Consider the following 26,525-nt stretch of genomic DNA (forward strand, 5'->3'; position numbering starts at 1 on the left):
TGCGCCCCCTTGGCCTTGCGCCCTGGGCGACGGCACCGTCCGCAACACCCTTGTTACGGCCCTGAGGCACTGTAACCCCATGCCCCATGTCTTACAAGGGGTGTGTATGCAGCAGTCTCTCTTGGCACAGTGTCTCCTGAATCTTCACATGACTCACTGGATAACAGAAGGGTGTAACTCTTATCTGGGGTTGTCTCAGGAAACTCCTGCCTGACTCTTCTATGCACAGTAATTACACCAGTGTTTGGGTAGAAAGCCACCTTGTGGTGGAAATAAATAATGGGAAATGTGTCAGGGAAATGTCAGGGAAATGAAGTGGATAGAATAGTAAGAAGCTGATAAAGAACATAGAAATGTAATATGATATATATAGATCAACAATAAATGTAAATCTTATCCGGTACTAAAATAGACTGCTCAGACTAGGTACCAACGCTGGGGATCTGCACCCCAAAAAAGTATATATAAACAACCACAAAATTGCGATGGTATACCCAGTCTGCCGTAAAAGTACTATATATATATATATAGATCAGAATACACTTATATCAGTGAAAAGTGAAAGCTCCATCTAGTAGTATGTGAAGTATCACTGTATGGGATTTCACGCTAACAGTCAACAAGCAATGTTAACACTCACTGATGAACCTACATTGACTCTATCAGTGGCAAAGGGCTATACCTATATGATCGAATAATTTCATTTGCACAAAATGCAGTTCCCTCCCTCTCCCAGAGGGAGCGTATGTCAGTTTTTTGTGACGTCCATATTTTTGTACTGTGCATGCATGACAAAATACATAGGATTTGTGCGTATGTTAGCCTTGCGGCCCCTTACACTTAGGGGTATATTTACTAAACTGCGGCTTTGGCAAAGTGGAGATGTTGTCTATAGCAACCAATCAGATTCTAGCTGTCATTTATTTAGTACATTCTACAAAATGAAAGCTAGAATCTGATTGGTTGCTATAGGCAACATCGCCACTTCTTTGAACCCGCAGCTTAGTAAATCTAGCCCCTAATGTACCTGCTTACACATTACTGTTCCCATCCATGCAGGGAGGGTAGTGGGGATTACAGTCACAAGTCACAGAATGTCAACTTGCATTACACAACATAATAGCATCAAATATTACAAACACATAATTTGGCAACAAATGTGTTCTGTATCCTTGGTAATCAGCATGTCTCATGTACGGGAGGTGGCTCAACGAAGCACTGGTACTATTTCAATGTACTTTTAATACTTGTTGCCCTGATTAAGTTGATATTAAAATTTGCGCTGTTAGATTTCGCAATAGATGACTAAGGTACTCAGAGCTCCATTCTGGCCGACAGATTGGATATCGACAAAATATAGCTACATTATATACACACACACACACATACATCTATATCTATATATATCATAGTTGCCTACTCTCCCGAAATGTCTGGGAGACTCCAGAATTTTTGGGAGTTCTCCCGAACTCCCGAGAAAGCAGGCAAACCTCCCGGATCCAGCTATCTCCATTGGTAAATTGGATGGGGGCGGAGCTATAAGTGTAATCGTGACCACGCCCCCATTGCGATTGGCCAAAATTGTCAAAGACAGTGGGGTGGGGCCTAACAACATACTAAACATGGCCACGGCCCCTTTACAGACCCCCTCCCGGACAGCTTCCTTGAAAAGTCAGCAAGTCTGATATATATAATATGAAGAATAGTGCCACACTTAGGAGATTTTTATATATATGCACCTGCATACAACAACCATAAGGAATTATGTTTCCCAAAAGCTCCAAAGATTTCTGTATTTATAGTTACAGACAGCATCCCTAGGGAATACACCATGCCCATCATGCTCTGTTCAAGGGGAAATTACCCTCGTACCACATTTCAATGGGAAATAGTAACAGACAACTCACTGTTTAGAAATAATATATTTATTATTATATTCATACAAGTGTTTTCTCAATCTTAAGTTACAATGACCCAACGGTAGACCCACAAGTATTCCCTAATAAACTGGACTTTTCTCCTACTCAAACCTGTTTAGGTAAACGTATAACATATCGAAATGCGTCAGTTTCACAGTGCAAGGTTCCCCTTATAATTGACAATTTAAACATATATCTATAATTTTAATATGACTGTACACTCATACATATGCATTTAAAACTGAACCATATATTGAAAAGTCCTACACATAAACTTTACCACCTAGAATCAATCATGAACAGTGGGGATTACATAATGAAAAATCAGGACTCCAGTGATCCGATGGAACACCAACACCTCCCTGGCGACTGTCCTCTCCCTCCAACTTGCTGCATAGAAATAAGAGTTGTAAAACGTTGGCTTCCTGGGCTTATGTAAACTGCTTGAAGAATAGTCCTTAAAGAGGCCTAACCATGTAAAGAGGTGCAGGACATCAACATGTAGTTCAAACTGCAGTGAGACGACAGTGGCTGGGAGTCCAGAGAGGTGCAAAGACATTTCACTGAATCAAAGAGATCCGATGTTTAAGGCAGAGAATTTTACCCGGATCCAACATGACAAAGCTTAAGAGTCCTGAGAATATATCCTGATAAGTGTGCAATACTGGAAAACAAGATCAACCTAACATTTTAGGAGGGGTGACAAAGATTATTCACCGCCACATCCACCACCGCCTCCACAGTCTCCACCACCACCTCCACCTCCACAGTCTCCACCACCACCTCCAGAGTCTCCACCACCACCTCCACAGCCCCCACTTCCACCACCCCAGTCCCCACCTCCACAATGCCCACTATCATGACCCCAATCACTAACTCCATAGTGCATACCACCACCACTTAATGCAACACCACCAGAGGTGGCCCACCCACTGTCATCACTGGTGGAACTGCTGCTTGTAATTTGGTTCACTCGGAAAGTCTGTATAAAAATACAAAACAAAAGAAACAAACACAATATAGTTAAAAATCAGTCGTTGGTAACATGATTTACTTTTTACATATTTGGCTACATTTGTTGTATTTCCACAATTTGTCAGTGCCAACTTGTTTTAACAATTTAAAAGATCTTTTTCCTATATTACCTCCAATATTATTTTCTTAAACCAAACTGGCGGCCTTTACTTCCTATAAATGTCACTGCTATAAGGTATGTATTTTTAAAAGTAATTCTTTTATTTCTTTTTTAAAATTCAATTTAGTCTATCTAGTATACACCATACTCAAAAAATCCTGCCTCTGTATCTAATTACAGCCCAATTGCCCATCTCCCCTTTGCCTCTAACCTTCTCGAAAGGGTTTTTTACAACCGTCTCACTTTCTTTCTCTTCTCTCACTATCTCCTTCACACACTTCATTTTGACTTTTGTTCAATTCACTACACTAAAACTGCACTCACTAAAGTCACTAACAATCTTCTCTCTGCTAAATCTAAATAACTCTATTCTCTTCTCAACTTCCCCGCTGCCCTCTATACCATTAACCACCCACTTCCTTTTGCAAACTCTTCATTCTTTAGCCTCCATAACACTGACCTCTCCTGGTTTTCCTCTTATCTCGCTAAGAACTCCTTTCAGTCTCCATACATCTCACCACTCGTGCATTACCAATCGGAGATCTCCAAGGATCCATTCATGGCCTATTGCTCTTCTCCCCCTACACCTCCTTTCATAGTGACCTCAACAACTTCTTTGGCCTCCAGGACCACCTGTATTCTGATTATACCCAAATCTATCTCTTTTCTTGACCTCTCGCCTTCGCTCATCTCGTGACTCCTACTGGCCCATCTCATTTTTGATGGTGTAATGCTTTCTGAAACTCAATATTTCTAAAACTGAAATCATTAACCCACCCGCATCCAGGGCTCCCTCATCTCCTTCTCTCTCTCTTTCTGTTGATAATACTGCCCTCTTCTCTGTCACTAATGTCCACTCACTAGGGGTCATCTTCCACTCCTCCCTCTCCTTCACTTCTCACATTCAGTCTCTCTCCAAGTTCTGACACTTCCACCTTCAGACCATATTCAAGATCCTTTTCTTTCTCACCAAAGAAGTTAACAAAACTCTTACTCTTGATTAATGTATCTTCCTCCACTCTAGCCAAGTCAATGTCTGCCTGCATTTGGGCAGTGCCTTTCAGTCTATCCTCAAAGGCACTGCCCACCTTATTTTCCTCTCCCACCGCTCCTCTCTCTGCTATCCCTCTCTGCCAGTCGATACACTGGCTCCCCGTGTCCTACAGAATTAAGTTTAAACTCCTCACCTTCACCTACAAAGTCCTCAACCAATTCCCCCTCTACAATTTAACCTCATCTCTTCTCACAATCCTTCCCGATCCCTCCACTCTGCCAGTGACTGCAACCACATACCATTCTGAATATCCATTCCCATTCCCACCTCCAGAACTTTACCCGTGTTGCTCCTCACCTGTGGAATGATCTACCATATCCAATCTACTCTTCAAGTCTTCAAGCGTGCTCTTAATATTCATATCTTGATTCAAGCCTATCAGCTCTCCTCTGACTCCATATTCCTTACTCATATTCATATACTCACTATTTCCTCAATGCTCTCTAAGCTGTACATTAGTTTAAATATATGTTCTATTACATCATATTAAATCCATCAGAGCTCCCCTTTTTTTAATTTTTTGGATAAAAATCAGATTCCTTTCTCAGAACCACTAATTTTATTTTTAACCAATTTATATTTTGTTGACAATAAACTCTACCCCTCTGAATATTGAATATGCTGAGCTGTACAGATCTCGAGATCCATGCTAATCAGTCTATAGGCGTAACTGCATGTGTCATCATCATGTGTGTATGCCAGTCATCATCATCATCTTGGAAATGATTGTTTTAATTGTTGTTTTCTTGTTTATTTGTTTGTCAAAAAAATGTTGTTAAAGGATGCGCCCCCTACTAAAAGTGTTGCTGCCACCACAGCGCTCACAGACTAAGTAGTGGAAATTTCGGAAGGAGGAGAAAATTGTGGGTATGGTCATATCAACAATGGGCGTGACAGAGCTTCAGCTCCAGGCCGCCTCTCACAAATAGGCCCATTTATATGCTGTTCTCTTTTATAAAGATTCTGTGTTGTCATCATTCATGGTCAGTAAAGTAACATAATTTTACCACTCAACTGTTCTGATTATTCTGATTTTGGGGGACTGTCCTGCTCAACCAGGCACTTGAGAAAATGTTTACAGGTATTTGCCACTCGCCACTGTGCTTAAATGCTCTGTAAACCAGTTAGTGGTGTGTGCATCATGTAAGGGAAGAGGAGGGAGACATGGATGTAGTTGACACTACCCATGCCTTCATGGTGGCCAAACCCCTTCTGGCAGCACGATGCTGCTCACAATAGGCCCTTCATCATTTCCTGCTTCAGTCCCATGTGGCCCTTAATCTGGCACTGAGCATGGAGTCTCCCCAAAGATGCTGCTACCACGGGGTAACTTCAAACACCATTATTATTTTAACTTTATAAATAAGGCACAGTTTATAATATTATGCAGTTTCAAAGACACTCGCGCTGCTCTATGTTTGGTCTCTGCACTGGTTTTATATATATTGCTCATGTAACTCAGCTGCGGCTGGTACAGTGGTGGGGGGTCACCTGTGCTATCATAGTGGCCAGGAGTACAATTCCTGCAGAAGGGAAGAGTCCGGTGAAGAGCAACAGAAGAAGAAGCAGAGCCCACGCACAGGAAAGAAACTAAGTACGGGGAGCTCCAAGATTATAAAAAGGGGACAGAGTCTCCTGCCTGAGAAGAAGGAGAACCGTGGTAAAGAAGGACTGAGGCTTTGTGTATGGAGAGTCCAACCAACTAGGAATGAAAGAGTGGAGTCCCCAAGTGCCATCGTGGAAAGCCCTACCACTGAAAAGGGGGAACACTCTTATAGAGAGCGAGCCAGCAAGAGAGAGAAGGAGCTTCTATCCCTATAGAGGAGAGGAATCCCACAGTACCAGCGATCCGAAGGGTTGTGAGAGTCTTACAGATGGAGACTGCACATCAGCTCTGAATGAGGGGAGTGTTTTAACTGAAGCTAGCACAAGAAATCTTCCATGGCAGCCCTGTGATTTCTTAATACAGTTGACATTTACAGATAGACCATGGTCAGAGAGGGAATCTCCTGGCCTAGGTGAATTGCAGGTGAGCAGAGAGGACTACAAGCAAGAGGAGGTCTTGCCTGTGCTTGGTGCTGCTAAGCCCACCTACGTTGATCTTGCTGATAACAGATGAGTGTATTAGTATTTGCTGGTAAATTGTCTGCTACATTCAGGGACATAGCCACACATAATCATATGCACACAGAAGGCCACAAAATAAACGCAGAGGGCACTCTTTACATTTGGTCTCCTCATATGAGGTTGCATCAGACTGCATCTGCTTATTTGTCTACTGCTAATGTTGTAATAATGATAATTTCCTCATCTGCCAAATTTAGGTAACCAACAAAGTGCACCAATGTTACTCAACATTAAAATTGCTAGTATAGTGACTGCATTCACTAGCTATTGTGAGAGAGTGTTTCACATTATTTTAGAGACTTAGGGGATTTAAATTCTAATTTATTGAGTTGTGGTGTCACCTAGCCCTATCTGTCACCTGTGTGGGAGTTATTGTTGGGCATTAGGTCAGTGGAGTAAGGTTATAGGAATATTTGATTCAAGTTAGCACACTGCATGCTATCGTTCAAGTGTCTGCTTAACAATTGATCATCCAGTCTAATCTCATTTTATTATTCCAAACTCCCTATAGTCTTTGGGATTTATATAGTTTTGTAAGACACCACCCTTTACTGTGAGCTATAATTACCATCTATGATTTGTGTGTCTAGTTATGACTGTGGTAGGAGTGTTAGAACTTGTAATCATTAAAGTGGTCTATATGTATAGATTTAGAATTTAGCTGTCCATCAATGTTTTATCATGTCTGCTATACTGTTTAAGAATCATTGTATTAATATTAGCTAAGATTCACAAAGTCAGAGACCGTGGTGTAAAGTCTAAGTTACTACCGGTATTTATCAGAGTTGGTGGCAAAGCAGGATGGATTTGGATGCGTATAACAACCAAGGCGCTGTCCAGTGAACTGTACCTAAGAGTGGTGGGCAGAGGTATGAAGCTCTGGAGGCAGAACAGTCAAACAAGCCAAGGACAGCATTTTTCAGCTAACAGAATCAGTAAGCAGAGGAATAGTAAGGAAACGTCAAATCCAATTTTCCAGGTCAATCATTAGGAATCAAGCAACACACAGATGAACATGCACAGTAGTTCAGAACAGCAATACTGATACCATGGAAGGGAATGACAGTAAGAGCAGGTTTATATACTGATTGCAACACAGTAAACTTCCATCAGATGTTCTTGCCATGTTGTGCAGAAAGAGTTAAATACTGAGTCCTACATTTAAAAATAGGATCCCTGACACATTGCTTGATTGATTCTGTTACTCTGAAGTAATTTTCTTGAATCTATATTCCCTATTATACTGTTGTATGTTGTGAACTTCTCTATGCCACACCACCAGTTCATTTAATACCTATCCCTTTACTTGTTTTACCACTTAATTACCATGGTGGTTTTTAAATATTTTCTGTGCAGTGTTGTTTCTGAGAGGTCTGTGTTGGTGAAAGGAATTTTCCCAAGTCACCCACAGGTGTAACACGACTGTGCATCCCTATACAGAATATAGAAGAAGACTTGGATGGAAGCACTGAGTCATCAACAACAAGTGAGTAGAACCCCACACACACACATAACAAACCTACAACACCCCTCTCAGAGCTGGTATAAGGGGGTGTTACACTCAGTATGCCCTATAATAAAGTATTACACTGACCTATGGGAGGAATGACAAGGACACCACTAAATCTTAGATTGAAGCGGCAATGGCGGGACCCCTCAGGTTAAGTGTATAAACACTTAACCTGACCTTGCCGCTTTAAATTAAGATTTTGTCAGGTCGCAGTCACATCAGAGTTTCCTGCTAAACAGGTCTGTATCGGAATGTAGGTGACTTCGGTGTCGGAATGGTGGTAATCGCCACCGGGCTAAGGGTAAGATGGAATATCTGGTGTAGAGAAAGATCTATATTTAGCTTTAAAGAGCAATTTGAGTCAATTCTTAAACAAAAAAACATTCTGCAATCTGCAATAAACTCTACTCAATTTGAATTTTGAAAGCAGATGAACCAGTACTGCCTGAAACACGGTTGTTGAGGAGCGCCATCTAGTGGAATAGTCATAGAACAGGTTAGAAGAGGGTGACATGTCTAACATGATAGACCTTGTACTGGAACCTTGGACGATTCTGGGGAACATCTGGTGTTAACCCTAAATCTAGTCTGGTATATACAACTCACCATGTACAGGAATGCGGCCAGTATTACAGCTTTCAGTGAAGCGTCCAAGTTCAAGGGAAACCGGAAGATGACTTTGGAAGATTTGTGATCTCTCTCTTTCTGTATTTGGACCACAGGATGACTCCCACTTACACTTAGTATCTGAAAATCAGATTATGAGAGTAGCAGTTACATCAGCAGCACATATAAGACATTTTCCAACACATCATGTCAAGAGTACTGAGACAGTGAAGTAGAACATGCATGTTAAGCAGTAGGCGAGTGTCAGCTCTTAGGAAAGCAGTCCATAGCCCTATGTCAAGCCAACTAGCCTCACACAAAATGACCACTACCACTTCATATAGCGGGAATATGTGCTTTAGCGATCTTGTAATTCCCACCAAAATTGAGGTAGGTCTGGAGAGTGTCTGCTGCCCAAAACATGACCCAGGGTTAATCCCGGAGGGAGCCCATGGTATCCCTTATCAAAATGATTATACCCTCACGTGGCCTATTTATCAAGCCTTGAACTATACGGAAACAGAACTGCTCTCTGGACCAATTTATCAAGGACCTTGACCCCAATAGCTACCGCCATCTGAAGATGGCGTCAGCAATTCCAGCCTATGTGGAGCGACAGGGATCTACTGAACCCTCCCCTGCAGGTTTCATGCTACTCTCTTCCCTCCTTTTACTCATTGTTTCCTGAGCATGTGCGGCCTGACGGCCATGCATGCACAGTGCATAGGTGAGGTCAGAACCTGGAGTAAAGTGATCACAATTGCGATCATTTTACCATAGACACTGCGCCACAATTCAAGCTGTGAAGACTGGGGGATGGAAGGTTTGCGCAACCCTTAGGCAGAACCAACAGGCTGAACCAAATGTATGAAAAGTTTCAGCTCCCATCTATGTTGGAAAAACTCCCATAATGGGAGAGGTGTGATTTATTATTATAAAATAGTTGGAAAGTACTGTGTTGTTATATAATGTTAATTAATGGTATGGCAGATTGGAAGTGTGATATCTATTGTAATAATTATGTGAAACAGATCTATGTCCTACCTAAGGGGGAGTGAATAAAAAGTAGATGTAGATCTCTAGACGGTCCAGCAAAATGGATTAAGAGATTTTCCTCAAGTCCAGATGAGGAGAGATCTTAGGCTGGCTGAAGGTTTAGTGTGACAGATCAGGTCGCTTTTGTTTCCCCCTCTGAATGTTTAGCTCTCTGTCTCCAATTTTGTAAGTGTACCTCTCCTCCTCTGTCTGTTCGCATCTCTATCTGTCTTTCTTTTCTTTCTCCTCTTTGTGTGGATGTCTCTAATTTTGTATGTGCACCTCTGCCTTCCCAACTGTTTCTCATTGCTATCCCCCCCTGTTTGTCTGTCTCTGCATTGTGGGTATTTGTCCTTCGTTTCTCCCCCCTTTGTGTGTTTGTCCTCCTTTATGTTTCTTATCACATCTATCTCCCCACCTTCTTCTACTAATTGCTCCCACTGACCATTTTTTGCTGTGTGCACCACCATATCCAACACCACACAGCTGAACCTACGGATGGAAGGTAAGCATAATCTTCGGAAATTATTTTTGCTGAGGGTCTGAATGGTCAACTTTTAATATGATGAATAGGACCCATATATTATGGGTCCTATTCATCATGCTCAAAACCCAATTAATACATGGACAAATGGGGTGTTGATTCAATGGTGGTCAGGGATTCTTCATTGAGGATTTTGCATGCACTAAGAAACAGATTTATTGAAAGTGAAAAAAATGGATATAAAAGTCAGCGATAACCCTGCCTGTCTGTAAGATTTGACAACTTTCACCAGCAGAGGTTTATCCGTGTAACAAGTATTACGGTGGTACTGGTACCACTGCAATACCTGTTCTGTTATCACCATCTCAGATAGTCCGAGAGGTCTCAACTCTAGAAATCTTGAAAAACAGTTTCAAGTCTTCCCTGTTACTCAACCATTTCTATAAAGCACCTCTACTTTCATGAACCTTAAATGCTTAGCTCTCTTTTCTGCATTATGTTATACTTGTATATGTTTATTTTGTATCATGTGTTTTTATTCTACAAATGAAAAATTGAGTCCTATTGGCAGAAGGCGGGCAGTGTATTATTACCATGGAGTTGAGAGGTGTAAACTAGGTAGCACAAGTAGTTAGTTGGTTAGGTGCATAGGTGAAATTAGAAACTGAAGTGAAATAAGAGGGTTAGCACCAAAGGCTGACCTCCAGCAGAGGGTAAGATGGGAAGTAGCCATTATCATATTCCCCGAGGTGGGAGAACTTCACTGAAAAAGAGTTTAGTCTGATGACTTGTCAGTGGATTGGTGGTGAACATGTTGTCTCTACCCACTTGTTTGAATGCGGTACCATATGTACTGTAAAGAAAAGAGTAGAGGTCTCAAAACATAGGAGATGTCTGCAAGGAATCACAAGAATTCTTTACTTATTATTATGGTTATTTAGCATGGCTGATTTATTGTGAAAAATAAAATGAGGCTGGAGCATTGGCAACTAGAAATGGCGGAAGTGCACCGGCTGGTATAATGAGGAAACTGTACAATAGGAGACAGGGACTTCAGGCCTCGGCTATATTGATCATCCTCAAGGGATCATAATCTTGGTGATCGGAGGCAGTTGAGGCCCCGGATTTAATTGCCTTGTGACTGGGTCACTCTATTATGAAACAAGGGAGCCGACTCTTTGTCTGCTGCTAGCCCTGTGACTCCTGATTATATATGAAAATCTGGTGTACTCCAAACACTGTTGGGTTACAGAAAGTGGAAATTACTATTTAAATAGTTGTTGATGTTTGTCACTCAGTCAGGCCACGGGAATTAAGAGGTCTCGTGCTTGGCCCGCAGGCCACACAAGACATCCACTGGTAGGAGCAATATTGCTGTACAAATGAGACATAAATCAGGAAAGCCAATGGGAAAAGAGTCATTGACAAGGGTTCTCTGATGGATTAAAGAACTCTAAATTATGGTAGATCTGGATTATTTAAATCTACCATGGAGCTTGATGAAAGCCCCTCTGAACAGCTGAACAGTCAGGCCAAGCCCTGATAACATTTTATAAGAAGTGACGCACCCCATAGTGTAATTTAATATGTATATTAGAAGTCACCTCAGATTACCATGAACTGAATAACAAAAAAACTGTTGTCCTTTTGGTTTGTGCATTTATTTAATCATGGAAAAAAATCTGTTTCTTCCAATATTCTTATATTTTACAGTACGGGTGCGTTATATTTTCCTAATTTTCAATAACGAGTACAGTGCTCACCTCAATAGTATTGTCACGACGCGGGTCCATGTATACAGGCATCCGAGCTGTGAACACAGGTTCTTTATTTGCCATCTGGATTGAGACGTTCAACTCTCTAGAAGTGTTGTCAATTGTGACGTACCCTAAGCCGCGCTGGAGCAGAGTCTCAATCCTCAGCTGGACGGAGGGAAACAATTGTTAAAATTTGTGCAATTTTTCTGAATTTATAAACTTCTGCAAATTATCTTGATTTCTGGTTATTGGTTATTTTTGAGCAACTAAATGATAGAAACAGCTGTTTTAACAATTATAATAAAGAGATGAGTCATTATTTAATGGATTACTAGGCCTAAAAATTGTTTTTGTAAGTCTTCTTTCAGTGAATGTAATGCCGCTAAAAACACCGGTGCGATTATACTCTTTCCAGTTACTGAGTAGTAAATGTCATTTTATGGTTAATGAAAGTTTAAAATAATACATAACAGTTTTTAAGTAATCACTTTGGGTTTCATTTAGAGAGAAATTGCATGGAGTGGTTCAATGGCTAAGTACACTGACCACAAAAACTATGACACAGCGGACTTATGGGACTAAAGAGGACAAAATTGGATCATATGTCAGCTTCTTGACACACTAATTTAATTTCTCTCTCAGCTCTTTGTGATTTTGATAAACTATTTTGTGATCCTATTGCTGTGTGTTCTAAACACCAAACATACACTTTCATTTTAAAGGGCAACTCCACTAAAAAATTATTTAGCCAAATTATATTCATTATCCGTGGTGCTGAAATATACTGGAATAACTCCTGATACTTCAAATAAGACTTCTACATGAAAACCCCTGTCAATAACTCAAAAATTAACTGTTGCAGTCTTTTAACAGGTTGTGTCAAAATGAATTTCCTTAGCAACAGCTGTATTATTATTATTATTATTATTATTAATTTTTATTTATAGGGCGCCACTAGGTGTCCGTAGCGTCGTACAGGGACAGACAGAAACACGATACCGGGTGAGACAGCACGGTACAGTTAACAAAAAGCACAGTAACTCGGAAGCTCAACGTACAGCTAGATGAGAGGTGAGAGCCCCCAGCGGGGTAGAGAGAGGGGTAGAAGAACAGGAGGACCTCACGGAGGAGACAAGGAGCTGGAGAGCAGAGTTAAGGTGGTGGAGAACAGGAGTAGAGGAGGCCCTGCTCGCAGGAGCGTACAATCTAAGGGGAGGGTAGGACGGACAGAGACGTAATGGTAGGAGGAGGAAAGGGGGAGAACGGAGGCAGAGACAGAGGGGGGGAGAGGAGAATGATAAGGAGGGAGGTAGGAGCGGGGACAGGAAGGAGGGCAGGAGTGGGAGGGGGTAGGGGGAGACAGGGAGGAGGTAAATTAGGTGGGGAACTGGAAGGCTTTAAGGAAGAGGTGGGTTTTTAAGGCTCGTTTGAAGCTGGACATGTTGGGGGATGTTCTGATGGAGCGGGGGAGCTGGTTCCAGTGGAGGGGGGCAGCGCGGGAGAAGTCTTGGATGCGAGCATGGGAGGAGGTAACCAGGGGGGAAACAATTTATGTATTTATGGAAACAATCAGACCAGTCCATAGTTTGTTTCCGTAGTTACAAAATATCATACAAAAGAATTACTGTCAGGCACTGCCTGTGAGATCGGGATGGATGTCCCGCTGTGCCGTTCAGCGCGTCACTTCCGCCCCCGCTCGGCCGCCCGGCTACAAGTTCAGAAAGCTAGGCAACGGGACGCTGCATGAAGGAAGCGCTACGGCGCTAGTATTATGACGGCACTGAGGCTTATTGGCTACCAGACGTATTTAAGCCTCTCTGGATCCCACCTCCTGTGCCAGAGTTTCAGGTCTTCCTGTCCTCCAGCGTTTCCAGTGTGTTCCTATGATATCCTATCTCCTGACCCTTTGCCTGCCTCCTGATTATTGCTGTTTGCCTGTGACCCTCGTGACCCGGATTGCCTCTACTACTCTTTTGGATCTCCCTTTTGTACCTTGCTGTCAGAACGCTACCGACCCGGCTTGACTCACCACCCCTTCGGATTCTCCTGGTGTACCTGCATTGCCCGCACCATTGCTGAACCGGCCTGTCTGACATATCCTCTCGTGCTTCGCTATCTGACTCGTGGAAGGACCGCGACCTACGTGTTCTCTGCAGCTGAGTCCATACCTCCTTGCGGGGGTCCCTGGTGAATACCAGGGGCACGTTAGACTCCGCACTTTCCTTCGAGTAGTGCCAACTATAGCAGGTACGCCTTACTCAGTCGTGACAATTACCCTTTAAATTGGTTGGGAAAATGGTTTGAACATCCAGTATTTAGCACAGGGTACAAATTGTATAATAAAATGTGATAAAGGTGATAGCTAAATTAACAGTAGTTTTTATTCTAGATTTTACGGCTGTAAAAAAACGGGCATGGTGTATGGAACCCCTTAATCTAATCCATACCCGGACTGCACTTTTTAGCCATGTTGATATCAGGAAGTATCAGTGATGGAACTATAACATCTCCTTGGAAATGTACTTCAGGGGTTAAATGCCACCTCCACAGGGAACACTCAGGAGTTGAGTGAATTAAGCTACCATTGTTATTTCTATTTGCTACCTATTGTCAACTAGTGAGCTCTACAGACAGCCAGGAGCCGGACCCAGCAGGGGTCTCCAGAGGGAGGACACCATGGGAGGTAGGGGAGGGACTTGGATAGTGTGAGAAGCCCACCAATCGAGACCTTTTGCAATTCCCCATGGCAGGCATTTCCCAAGGTGTGAGTATGAGGTGATAACAGAGGCTACCCTGGGAGCTGGACACGGATGTGACTGACTTTGGCCAAGAGGTGATGCTCTGCCAGAGAGGTGCTGTGGAACCTATCTCACTGGATTTATTTGTACTGATTTCCTCACTTGTTGGACCTGCTATCGTTAAGAGGGCCGTGCTGTATTTAATCCTGTTCTGCAGGATAAATCATCCTTCTATTAATCCTCTACTACAGTGTCTGAGTGATTTGGGAACCATGTATCTTCACAACGGCCCTTTAAATGCTCCTTTTAAAATTGTGCAGCTGACTGACAAAATTTGTTTCTAATGAGTAAGCATATTGATGAGTCTTATGCCAGGATCTGTTAAGAGTAAACTACATCCAGTGTAACAATGAAACTCAATACCCACAAGTCATTGTGAGGTTAGGCCCCGGGCTCTGGTTTATTGAGGACAAAAGGGTTTTACGGAGCGAGGGGCTTACATATGTTTGTCCTCCACAACAGTCGCCACTTGAGACCAAATACAGCGAAACCACATCTCTCTTGTAGGGATCTCTGAGCTTCAGGTTCAGAGCTGGTCCACAACATTCTGTCTCCCGACGAATTAAGAAGAGAGTCTGCCCGGAGTTTGTCTGAAAAACTGAATGACAGGTCAGTGAGCCCCACAACCAAACTCTGCACACATGTGGCTCTTCCTCTCAAAATACCTGTGTATTATATTATACTGGTGCTCAGACAATGAGAGTCCCTGAAATGGTAACTATAGCATCAGATCTGTGTATGAGTTTTGTGCACTTTACAAGCCAAATATTATTATTACATCTACCGATATGGCCAACACCACTAATGTAGACATAAAGTAGATTTCAGTATTTCAAAAACTAACGATCATGGTGCTGCCTGCAGAACAGACAGCTGACTCAGGTTACCTCATTGTACACACACCCCGGCAATAGTTTAAGGAAACCAAATTCTGCTATAATTAATACTAGTATTTATTATTAACAAATGCATTCAAGAAAATGACTCCGACTGTGGCTCTACTGTGCCAGCGCCAGACTCAACCATACTCAGAAGAGGCCTCTTTTGAGAGCAGAGTGGAGGCTTCGGAGAGAATTGGGGACCTCGTAGAGGAGGCGAGTCCACATTGCTAGGCTCCCTCACATCCAGGCCTTATAGTGGCAGCTAACCATGCCTTGGCGGTAGGTCCACCACTGTGAGGATCTCTGCTTGTAATTCAGACCCTGGACCACTAGAGAGGTGACAACAACTCCTGGCCTTTGTCTGCTTGATCATTTACAGTTTCTTTTAGTCTATACTTATAGAGTAAATACTCTCATTGCTACATTTTTCTTACCTTTGTTCTTCAATATAACTTCCTCCACCTACAAATATAAGAACAAATGTTGATGTACATTAGTTTTCCCATCATCATCATCATTTATTTATTTAGCGCCAACATATTCCGTAGCGCTTTACAATTGGGGACAAACACAGTAAAGTAATAAACAATTTGGGTAAAACAGACAAAGAGGTGAGAAGGTCCTGCTCGCAAGCTTACAATCTATGGGACAATGAGAGTTTAATACATGAGGTTAAGTCTACATTTTGCATTTCGGTTAAGCCAGACTGCAAAGGTAAAAGTGACTCATAAGCTAAATGATCCCGTCACACAACAATGTTGGTCAGGGGTAGTTGTCTTGTGTGAAACTGTGTAATGGGTGGTAATAGGGTAATGTACTGAGGTTAAGAGGGTGGTTGAGGAATATTATAAGCTTGTCTGAAGAGGTGGGTTTTCAGAGAATGCTTGAAAATTTGTAGACCAGAGGAGAGTCTTATTGTGCGAGGTAGAGAATTCCACAGAGTGGGTGCAGCCCAAAAAAAGTCCTGTAACCGGGAATGGGAGGATGTAATGAGGGTGGATGAGAGACGCAGATCTTGTGCAGAACGGAGTTGCAGAGTTGGGAGATATTTTGAGATGAGAGGAGATGTATGTTGGTGCAGCTTTTTGATGGCATGTATTTTGTTCCCATGTATTTGTTCATTAATAGCAATGCTAAGGCTCAGGGGCAGGGATATAAAAGGTGGGTATTGTCATCAAGTGTCATATGTGGAATATAGGGATTAGTGCAACTATCTGCCCCTTCTCACCTGCAAGATACCAATTAGCACGAACATTAAGAGATTGAATTTAGATAAAACAAAGGGAGCGCAAGTAATAACTGGTTCATCCTGTTAGGAGCCGCGGCGGCCACGGGGCACCGCAGCGACACAACTCTTGCCCCGCCTGGCGTCCCGGCCGTCTCCCGGACGACTCGGGACTTCACTTCCTGCAGCTGGTCCGACCATTGCCAAGGCAACGGCCAGACGCCGTGTATCTCTAACAGCGCGCCCCGGCAAATAGTACTGCTGGGCGCATATGCTGATCTTTCCCCAGCCTGTGGGCTGATTAATGTGCAATTTACTTTATTAAAACTGGCCTGTGTGTAATTTCGAGGACGAGCCCTGATTGGTTGGTCTTAGTATTTAAGCCTGGGAGGGCTAAGCCTTCTTGCCGATTATAGCGCTTCTGACCCAGTTTGCTGACGTGCTGTTTGTTGTTGGATCCTGTCCTGTGGATACTCTGCCTGTCGGATTTTCTGTTGTGACCTTCTGCCTGGACTTTTGACTTTGCCTGTTTGCCGGGTGACCCTGACCCTTTGGCCTGTACTTTGGACTCCGCTACTTTGCCTGTGGCCCTGACCAGGGCCGTAACTAAGGCTGAGCGACAGGGGCGACAGCCCAGGGCGCAACGCTGAAGGGGGGCGCAATTTAGGAATATTTTAGGTTAATTTGGTTAAAATTGAGGACTAGGGGGGCGGCATTTGTCTTTCTCACCCAGGGCGCTAGAATTCTAAGTTACGGCTCTGGCCCTGACCCTTGGTGTGTTTACTGACTACCCTGCATTCCTGTGACCCTTGAGCTCGGCTACTGTCTGACTATCCGCTGCCTTCTATTCAGCTTCCTGGCCTGCTGCTACGGGCCGGTATTACCAACTCACACTACGCCTGGAGTTAAGCCCTGGGGGCATCTGAGTACCGGTGAGCATATAAAGCTCTAAGGGAAAGGCGGCTGCTATAGGTGAAGACCTCCGCCATCTTGTTCTTTGAGTTGGTGATCAGACCGCCAGCATAACACATCTCAAACAATGTCAGTCCCTCCAATGGAATGACCTATACAGTCTTCTAGTTCCTCTTTTACAGAGTGTCTTCTGTATATTGTTTAATAATAATTTGTAGCTGATTACTGTATTGAGCTCCCTAGATATATGTATAACATTAACAAATGTAGTTTGATCAAGGACTTCCTGGAAACTCTTATTTTTAAATGGCATTGGGCCTGAGTCATTAAGGCAAGTAAAGGAGTAAATGTTCTCTGGGACAAACCATGTTACAATGTAAGGGGTGCAAATCAGTTTATTATTTTGTACATAAGTTAAATACTGGCTGTTTTTTTCATCTAGCACACAAATACTTGCTAGCTTTATTATTACATTGAAATATAAAGTTGATCTAGGACATGCCCTACCCAAACTATAAATCTGCCTCACATTTTAAATTTACCTCCCCCTCCAATACAACATGGTTTTGCCCAGGTGCAAATGTTACTCCTTTTTTATGCTTTACTCTCCTTAATGACTCAGGCCCATTCTGTCTAATAGTTAATCATTTCTTTGAGAAAACATTTTTATGCCTCTCTATCACCCATTAATGACATTTTATCTCCATTACTTTTCCAACCCTCAAAAACATGTGAGACTCTTTGTCACTCACCGGACCGTGAGTGCCTCTTCCCGGACATTTAGGAACCGTGGCCGTCCACCATCCTGAGGGTCTGCGCATGCGCAGCCCTTTTCTATACTTCAGTGTATACCCCTTTAACTTAATTGGCAGATCAGGCAACCTCCCTATATTAAGCACCTGTGGTCACTACCACGTTGCCTGATCTTGGAGTCTCATTCCTCATGAGTCTCTGAAGGTGTTCCTGTATTACTCTTGTATTCAGCGCTGCTGATTCCTGTGGTTTCCTAACCACTTCTACTACTGTGGTTCCATACCACTTCTATCATCAACTGTATCATCATGACTGTTTGCTGATTCCTATCCGCTGCCTCCGTGCACTACAGTCTTCTATACCACTTCAACGTTATTTTATATCTATGTGACTGTTTGCTCATCGCTATCCGCTGCCTCCGTGCACTCCAGCTTTTACCTCACTCACCTGCTTCTCATCAAGTCTGTTTGCTGATTACTATCCGCTGCCTCTGTGCACTACAGTCTCCTGCTTGCAACTCGCCTGTGTTCAACATCGTGACTGCCAGCTGACTACTATCCGCTGCCTCTGTGCACTACAGTCTCCTGCTTGCAACTCGCCTGTGTTCAACATCGTGACTGCCAGCTGACTACTATCCGCTGCCTCTGTGCACTACAGTCTCCTGCTTGCAACTCGCCTGTGTTCAACATCGTGACTGCCAGCTGATTGCTATCCTCTGCCTCCGTGCACTATAGTCTCATCTCATCTTTGCTGTGACTTCCTGGAGACTGCCGCTTTCATTACCATCTGCTACACTTCGTGATCAACAGCTCCTGCCCTGCGCTGCACTCCTGTTTCCCATCGCTGTTGGTTCCTGTGGTTGCTACTGGTTACCTCCGTGTGCCGCTGAGTCCTGCTGCGGTGGTCAACGCTATCGTCCATCTCCTGCTGATCCACTCTCCACGCCTTCACGTGTTCCACTGGTCTCTACCCTCCTGTCAGCATTGGATTTGTATCTCATCTACTACCCTCTGCTGGATCATCTCCATTCTCCTGGGTCCCCTATGAGTCCAGTTCCACGTGTTGCTGACTCCTGTGGATTCGTGTCCCTGTTGGTCTACTCACCTGTGCGCTGCACCTGCTAGACCGCTGCTTCACCTATCCAGGGACTTCCTATCCAGTCGGCCTCCAGCCGCTCAGGTACCGCTGCAATCCCATCTGACTGCTACTGCTGAACCACGGTATGCATACTTCTCATTGACTGTGCTGTGTATTGCATATCTTGCTGGACTGTGTTTGGTTCTCTCTGGAGTCTGCTATCCGCTGAGTCTATTGCCATCATTGACTGTGTTATCATTGTGCTGGACTACTTCAAGAGACTTTCTAGATTGCAGACCTGATCAGTCATTTACATATATATATACCTATATTGTGCATATTACTGTGGATCGTGTATAAGGTGCCTGTGTATATCCTGTGTTGCAGTCTTCCCCCGTGCACCTCCTCACATATATATGCAGTGGTACAACTTGCTGATGTCAGACCACTGATCCCTGTTTCCGGTATCACCTGTTCCATTATCCTCTCACATAGCAGTGGTACAACTTGCTACCGCAGACCACTGACTACCTGGATACCCCCACTTGGATTCCATTCCTTCACTCAGACAGCGGTACAACTTGCTACCCGCAGACCGCTGACTCTCATCACCTCCTTGTTTCTGTTGGACATTCCTCCTCACTATAGCAGTGGTACAACTTGTTATCGCAGACCACTGACTACCTTCACGTGTCCTTGTCCATACAGTTCCTTGTGTATCATTACCTCATTATTACCAGTGTTGCTAGTCATAGACTTTCCTGAGCATCTCATCGGCCATCATTTCATGTTCCGTGATCACCCAGCTACCAGAGTACCCTATTACCATCTACATTGCTCTGGTAAGCCTACCATCTGGTGATCCCTGGGTAAAGACTCCTAGTGCCCGTGACAGTAAGATCAGGCCATGACAGACCCAGATACGGAACCTACAGCCAAAGAGATGCTGCGGCATCTGGTTACTCGTATTGAGCAACAGGAAGTTCGCCAACGGCATTTACTGCGGTGTTACCAGGCCTTAGCCTCCCAAAGACCGTCTGTACAAGATGCCACAACTACTGTTGATGCTCCTGTGCCTTCCTCCGTTTCCCCAGTGCCATCCCAGGTGTTTACAGCTTCCACGCTTCACCTGCCTACTCCGTCAAAATACGATGGAGACCCCAAAACTTGTAGGGGTTTTCTTACTCAATGCTCAGTTCATTTTGAGCTCCAACCTCAAAATTTTTCTACCCATCGTTCCAGAGTGGCCTATCTTATTTCATTGTTTTCTGGACAAGCTCTCGCATGGGCTTCCCCTCTGTGGGAAAGAAACGATCCATTGTTACAGGATAGTGCCGAGTTTATTTCCACGTTCCGAAGTGTATTCGATGAACCAGGTCGTGTCATTTCCGCTGCATCCAGCATTCTCCGTCTTCGCCAAGGATCTCGCACTGTGGCTCAGTACGTCATTCGATTTAGGATCTTAGCCTCTGAACTTCAGTGGAACACTGAAGCACTAGTTGCCGCCTTCTGGCAGGGGCTTTCCGATAAAATTAAAAACGCACTGACTTCACAAGAACTACCCTCCTCTTTAGAAGATTTGATCTCCCTTTGCCATCGGGTAGACCTGAGGTTTCGTGAAAGAGAACCTGAGAAAACAACTTCGGTTAAAACACCTCCTCTCTCAAATCCTCAATTTCACCCAGCTTCATCTCCGGTGATACCCATGGAGATAGGTCGCTCCAAATTAACTTTAGAGGAGAGGGACCGAAGAATAAAGAATAGACTTTGTATCTATTGTGCCGATTCTACGCATATGCTCAATTCTTGTCCCAGGAGATGCCGGGCTCTAACCAATACTGGGGAGATAAGGTTAGGGTTCCTGGAGTCCTCTCCATCTTCCATGAAATCTAAAGTCTGCGCTTTTGATGTGACTATTTCCTTTGCTACCAAAACCTTTGAGTCACAGGCATTGATTGATTCCGGAGCAGCAGGAAATTTTATTTCCAAATCGTTAGTAAATCAATGGTCTCTACCAGTGATTACCTTAAAAACTCCCATTACTGTGACGGCTATCGATGGATCACGTCTCATCAACGGTCTCATCACCCAGAGTACGTCTCCAGTAACCCTTCAGATTGGTGCTCTGCATCATGAAGAGATATCGTTTTTAATTCTTCCTGTGACGACAAGTCCGATTGTCCTAGGCCTTCCATGGCTTCAGTGTCACTCTCCCCAGATTGACTGGCGCACCCCTCAAGTCACGTCTTGGGGGTCTGAATGTCACCATCATTGCCTTTCCCAAGTCATTCCTCTCAAGGTACAGCAAGCTTCCATCTCAGCTATTTCACCGGGACTCCCTCCTCAATATGCTTCATTTACCGATGTGTGTGATAAAGTTCAGTCTGAACGCCTTCCTCCTCATCGGGCGTTCATGACGTCATCGGACGTTGAAGATGGATCTCAGGAGTCATCTTCAAAAAGTCAAGTCCTGGTGGTTCACGGTCACCATCCGTCTTTTCCGGAATTTCCTGCCCTCCCGTCCACCCAAGTTCCTGCGGTGGAGACTGTTTGTCAGACCTTTAAAAATATCTGGTCTCAGGTTAGAACCTGTTTAAAGAAGACATCTGTCAAATATAAATCTTTCGCTGATAAGAAGAGGCGGGCTATTCCACCACTAAAAATTGGAGATCGTGTCTGGTTATCCACAAAAAATATTCGTTTGAAGGTTCCATCCATGAAATTCGCCCCTCGTTTTATTGGTCCATATAGGATCATTCAAGTTATCAATCCAGTATGTGTGAAACTCCTTCTTCCTAAGAGTCTTCGGATTTCTAATGCCTTCCATGTATCTTTGCTCAAACCTCTTATTATCAACCGTTTTTCAACTCCTCCCTCAGCTCCGCAGCCAGTTCAAGTCCATCAGGAGGAGGATTTTGAGATTACCGAGGTACTAGATGCAAAAATTTCGCGAGGAGTCCTCCACTTCCTCGTTCATTGGAAGGGCTTTGGTCCTGAGGAGCGCTCTTGGATCAAAGCTGAAGATCTTAATGCTCCTGCCCTTTTGAAGAAGTTTTACTCCAAAAATCCGGACAAGCCCGGTTCCAGGCGTTCTGTGCCCACCTTTAAAAGGGGGGGTACTGTCACTCACCGGACCGTGAGTGCCTCTTCCCGGACATTTAGGAACCGTGGCCGTCCACCATCCTGAGGGTCTGCGCATGCGCAGCCCTTTTCTATACTTCAGTGTATACCCCTTTAACTTAATTGGCAGATCAGGCAACCTCCCTATATTAAGCACCTGTGGTCACTACCACGTTGCCTGATCTTGGAGTCTCATTCCTCATGAGTCTCTGAAGGTGTTCCTGTATTACTCTTGTATTCAGCGCTGCTGATTCCTGTGGTTTCCTAACCACTTCTACTACTGTGGTTCCATACCACTTCTATCATCAACTGTATCATCATGACTGTTTGCTGATTCCTATCCGCTGCCTCCGTGCACTACAGTCTTCTATACCACTTCAACGTTATTTTATATCTATGTGACTGTTTGCTCATCGCTATCCGCTGCCTCCGTGCACTCCAGCTTTTACCTCACTCACCTGCTTCTCATCAAGTCTGTTTGCTGATTACTATCCGCTGCCTCTGTGCACTACAGTCTCCTGCTTGCAACTCGCCTGTGTTCAACATCGTGACTGCCAGCTGACTACTATCCGCTGCCTCTGTGCACTACAGTCTCCTGCTTGCAACTCGCCTGTGTTCAACATCGTGACTGCCAGCTGACTACTATCCGCTGCCTCTGTGCACTACAGTCTCCTGCTTGCAACTCGCCTGTGTTCAACATCGTGACTGCCAGCTGATTGCTATCCTCTGCCTCCGTGCACTATAGTCTCATCTCATCTTTGCTGTGACTTCCTGGAGACTGCCGCTTTCATTACCATCTGCTACACTTCGTGATCAACAGCTCCTGCCCTGCGCTGCACTCCTGTTTCCCATCGCTGTTGGTTCCTGTGGTTGCTACTGGTTACCTCCGTGTGCCGCTGAGTCCTGCTGCGGTGGTCAACGCTATCGTCCATCTCCTGCTGATCCACTCTCCACGCCTTCACGTGTTCCACTGGTCTCTACCCTCCTGTCAGCATTGGATTTGTATCTCATCTACTACCCTCTGCTGGATCATCTCCATTCTCCTGGGTCCCCTATGAGTCCAGTTCCACGTGTTGCTGACTCCTGTGGATTCGTGTCCCTGTTGGTCTACTCACCTGTGCGCTGCACCTGCTAGACCGCTGCTTCACCTATCCAGGGACTTCCTATCCAGTCGGCCTCCAGCCGCTCAGGTACCGCTGCAATCCCATCTGACTGCTACTGCTGAACCACGGTATGCATACTTCTCATTGACTGTGCTGTGTATTGCATATCTTGCTGGACTGTGTTTGGTTCTCTCTGGAGTCTGCTATCCGCTGAGTCTATTGCCATCATTGACTGTGTTATCATTGTGCTGGACTACTTCAAGAGACTTTCTAGATTGCAGACCTGATCAGTCATTTACATATATATATACCTATATTGTGCATATTACTGTGGATCGTGTATAAGGTGCCTGTGTATATCCTGTGTTGCAGTCTTCCCCCGTGCACCTCCTCACATATATATGCAGTGGTACAACTTGCTGATGTCAGACCACTGATCCCTGTTTCCGGTATCACCTGTTCCATTATCCTCTCACATAGCAGTGGTACAACTTGCTACCGCAGACCACTGACTACCTGGATACCCCCACTTGGATTCCATTCCTTCACTCAGACAGCGGTACAACTTGCTACCCGCAGACCGCTGACTCTCATCACCTCCTTGTTTCTGTTGGACATTCCTCCTCACTATAGCAGTGGTACAACTTGTTATCGCAGACCACTGACTACCTTCACGTGTCCTTGTCCATACAGTTCCTTGTGTATCATTACCTCATTATTACCAGTGTTGCTAGTCATAGACTTTCCTGAGCATCTCATCGGCCATCATTTCATGTTCCGTGATCACCCAGCTACCAGAGTACCCTATTACCATCTACATTGCTCTGGTAAGCCTACCATCTGGTGATCCCTGGGTAAAGACTCCTAGTGCCCGTGACACTCTTATCTAGTATCGTTTTCTAATGTTTTCATTTTCCCCCATTTATATAACCTCTCTTAAACCAAAGGTCACAAAATAGATTTTGCAATAGAGAACCAGAAAAGGAAATGGGCACAGCCACAATCATCATTTAGAAGGATACGGCCTATCATTGTGTGTTCTAACATGTAGACCCTCCAATAATAGTGTTGTGTTTGCCCACAAAACTAAACCTTACCAGCCCACCCCACCCACACTGACCTTCTGTGGCACAAATTATTCCCAATGTGTAAACATGCTTTCTCCCAAGTAATGAACAGGGTTCTATGACATACAGACTGTGAGATCTCTTACCTCTACAAGGCACTCAAGTCCTGGGGGCACCACAGCTGTGGGTACGGACTGCTGGTCCTGGTAAGCAGATGTGGACTTATTTTGCCATTGAGGTTGGGTTTGGATGGGTTTAGAGTTATAGTGCCCTGAAAATTCAAAAAAAAAAACACAGTATATAATAAATAGATTCACAAGTACATATAAATTAATCCTAGGTATAAGATCATAGGTTATATAGAGAGTCCTGGAACAAATGAAGATACAGGCACGGGAGACATGACTGAGCTGGGGATAAGTGAGTAAAGGGTAAGTTTAAAGCTTAAGGGATCCTGGGATTCATCTGATTCGGCCAAAGGTAGTCTATATGTGTGCTTTGATCGAAGACTAGGAGCCCATCGTAAACATAAGATTAAGGAAAGATCTGGAGGGCTTAATATGTGGACATATATTATTTCCTTTCTTTTTAATGCTTTAAATGTGTGTAGGGAGTGAGGAGCATAGAAACTACAAGGACAGGAAACATTAAAGAATGATCCCCAGGCATTTTGGGGAAATGGTCCCATACTTTTGCTATTTTCCCCAGTGCAATTGGGGAGAAGAGGTCAAACAACTGCTTGGCTCTTTTAAGCTACATGGATGCAATCAGTGAGTCCTACTGAGCAATCGAGGGCTGAGCCTGACTGTAAATTAACATACAATTTAAGTTAAGAAAGGGGTCCTAACTGGGTTTGGGACAATCTTTATATCAGTCCATGAATGAGGATTATCTTTTTTTTTCCAGAGCCGGCCGGTGCCAACTTGGAAGGACGTCGGCTGAGGCCAAAAGTTGCGCATGTTAGAAGTTCAATGAAAAGCAATTTAAGTGGGATCTTGTATAAGTTGAGGCATAAAATGCAAAATTGAATTGAAAGGGGCATAGATGGAAGGGAAGACAGTGTCATTTTTCCACAATGTAAATCGTTGATTAGACCTCATTTTCAATATGGAGAACAGTTCTGGACATCACTGTAAAATATAAACATTTTGGAACTAGAAAGAGTTCAGAGAAGGGTGGCAAAATTGATAAAGGGTATGGAGTCATTAAGTTATGAGGAAAGGTTAGCCAGTTTAGGCATGTTTACTTTAGAAAAGAGGCGTCTAAGGGGAGATATGATTACTATGTACAAATACATTAAGGGTCAATACAGAGAACTTTAATGAGAACTTTTTACCCCAAAGACTATACACAGGACACGCGGTCATCCCCTAAGGTTAGAGGAGAGGAGGTTTCACAACCAGCAAAGGAAGGGGTTCTTTACAGTAAGGGCAGTCAAGATATGGAATTCACTGCCAGGGAAGGTTGTGATGGCAGATTCAATTGATATGTTTAAGAAAGGGTTAGATAAATTTTTAGCAGAAAAGGGTATCCAGGGTTACGACCACTAAATAAAATGAAGGACAGTAGTAGATCCAGGAAGAAATAAGACTGCAATATTAGGTAAGGAGGGATTTTTAAAATTAGCAGCTGCTTTATCTGGATCAATTTCAAATATAAGAGATGGATCGCAGGTGATCCAATATAGGTTGAACTTGATGGACTGGAGTCTTTCTTCAACCTCATCAACTATGTTACTGTGAATCTGCCCCTAAGAGACATATATACTGTATGTTCCGAATTAAAAGTGAGGAAATTATATCAAAATTCAATTAGTATAGGTCAGGGGTAGGCAACCTGTGGCTCTCCAGGTGTTTGTGAAACTACAAATCCCAGCATGCCTTGCCACTTATCTGCTTGTTATCTACTGGCAAAGCATGCTGGGACTTGTAGTTTCACAACACCTGGAGAGCTGCAGGTTGC

General features: G+C 43.8%; 1 protein-coding gene across 1 annotated transcript in view; it reads right to left on the bottom strand.

The window, feature by feature from the left end:
• Positions 1 to 2,628: 2,628 nt before the first annotated feature.
• Positions 2,629 to 26,525, bottom strand: part of LOC142150512 (phospholipid scramblase 2-like) — a 33,384-nt gene continuing 9,487 nt past the window's right edge. Inside the window, exons 4-9 of the mRNA XM_075205709.1 lie at positions 24,710 to 24,834; positions 15,741 to 15,768; positions 14,866 to 15,023; positions 11,634 to 11,792; positions 8,352 to 8,492; positions 2,629 to 2,901 (exon numbers count right to left, since the gene is read on the bottom strand). Of these exons, the coding sequence (XP_075061810.1) occupies positions 2,629 to 2,901; positions 8,352 to 8,492; positions 11,634 to 11,792; positions 14,866 to 15,023; positions 15,741 to 15,768; positions 24,710 to 24,834 (884 nt within the window). The remainder of the gene's footprint in view (positions 2,902 to 8,351; positions 8,493 to 11,633; positions 11,793 to 14,865; positions 15,024 to 15,740; positions 15,769 to 24,709; positions 24,835 to 26,525) is intronic.

Source organism: Mixophyes fleayi, chromosome 4 (genome assembly GCF_038048845.1).
Source record: "Mixophyes fleayi isolate aMixFle1 chromosome 4, aMixFle1.hap1, whole genome shotgun sequence".
NCBI lineage: Eukaryota > Metazoa > Chordata > Amphibia > Anura > Limnodynastidae > Mixophyes > Mixophyes fleayi.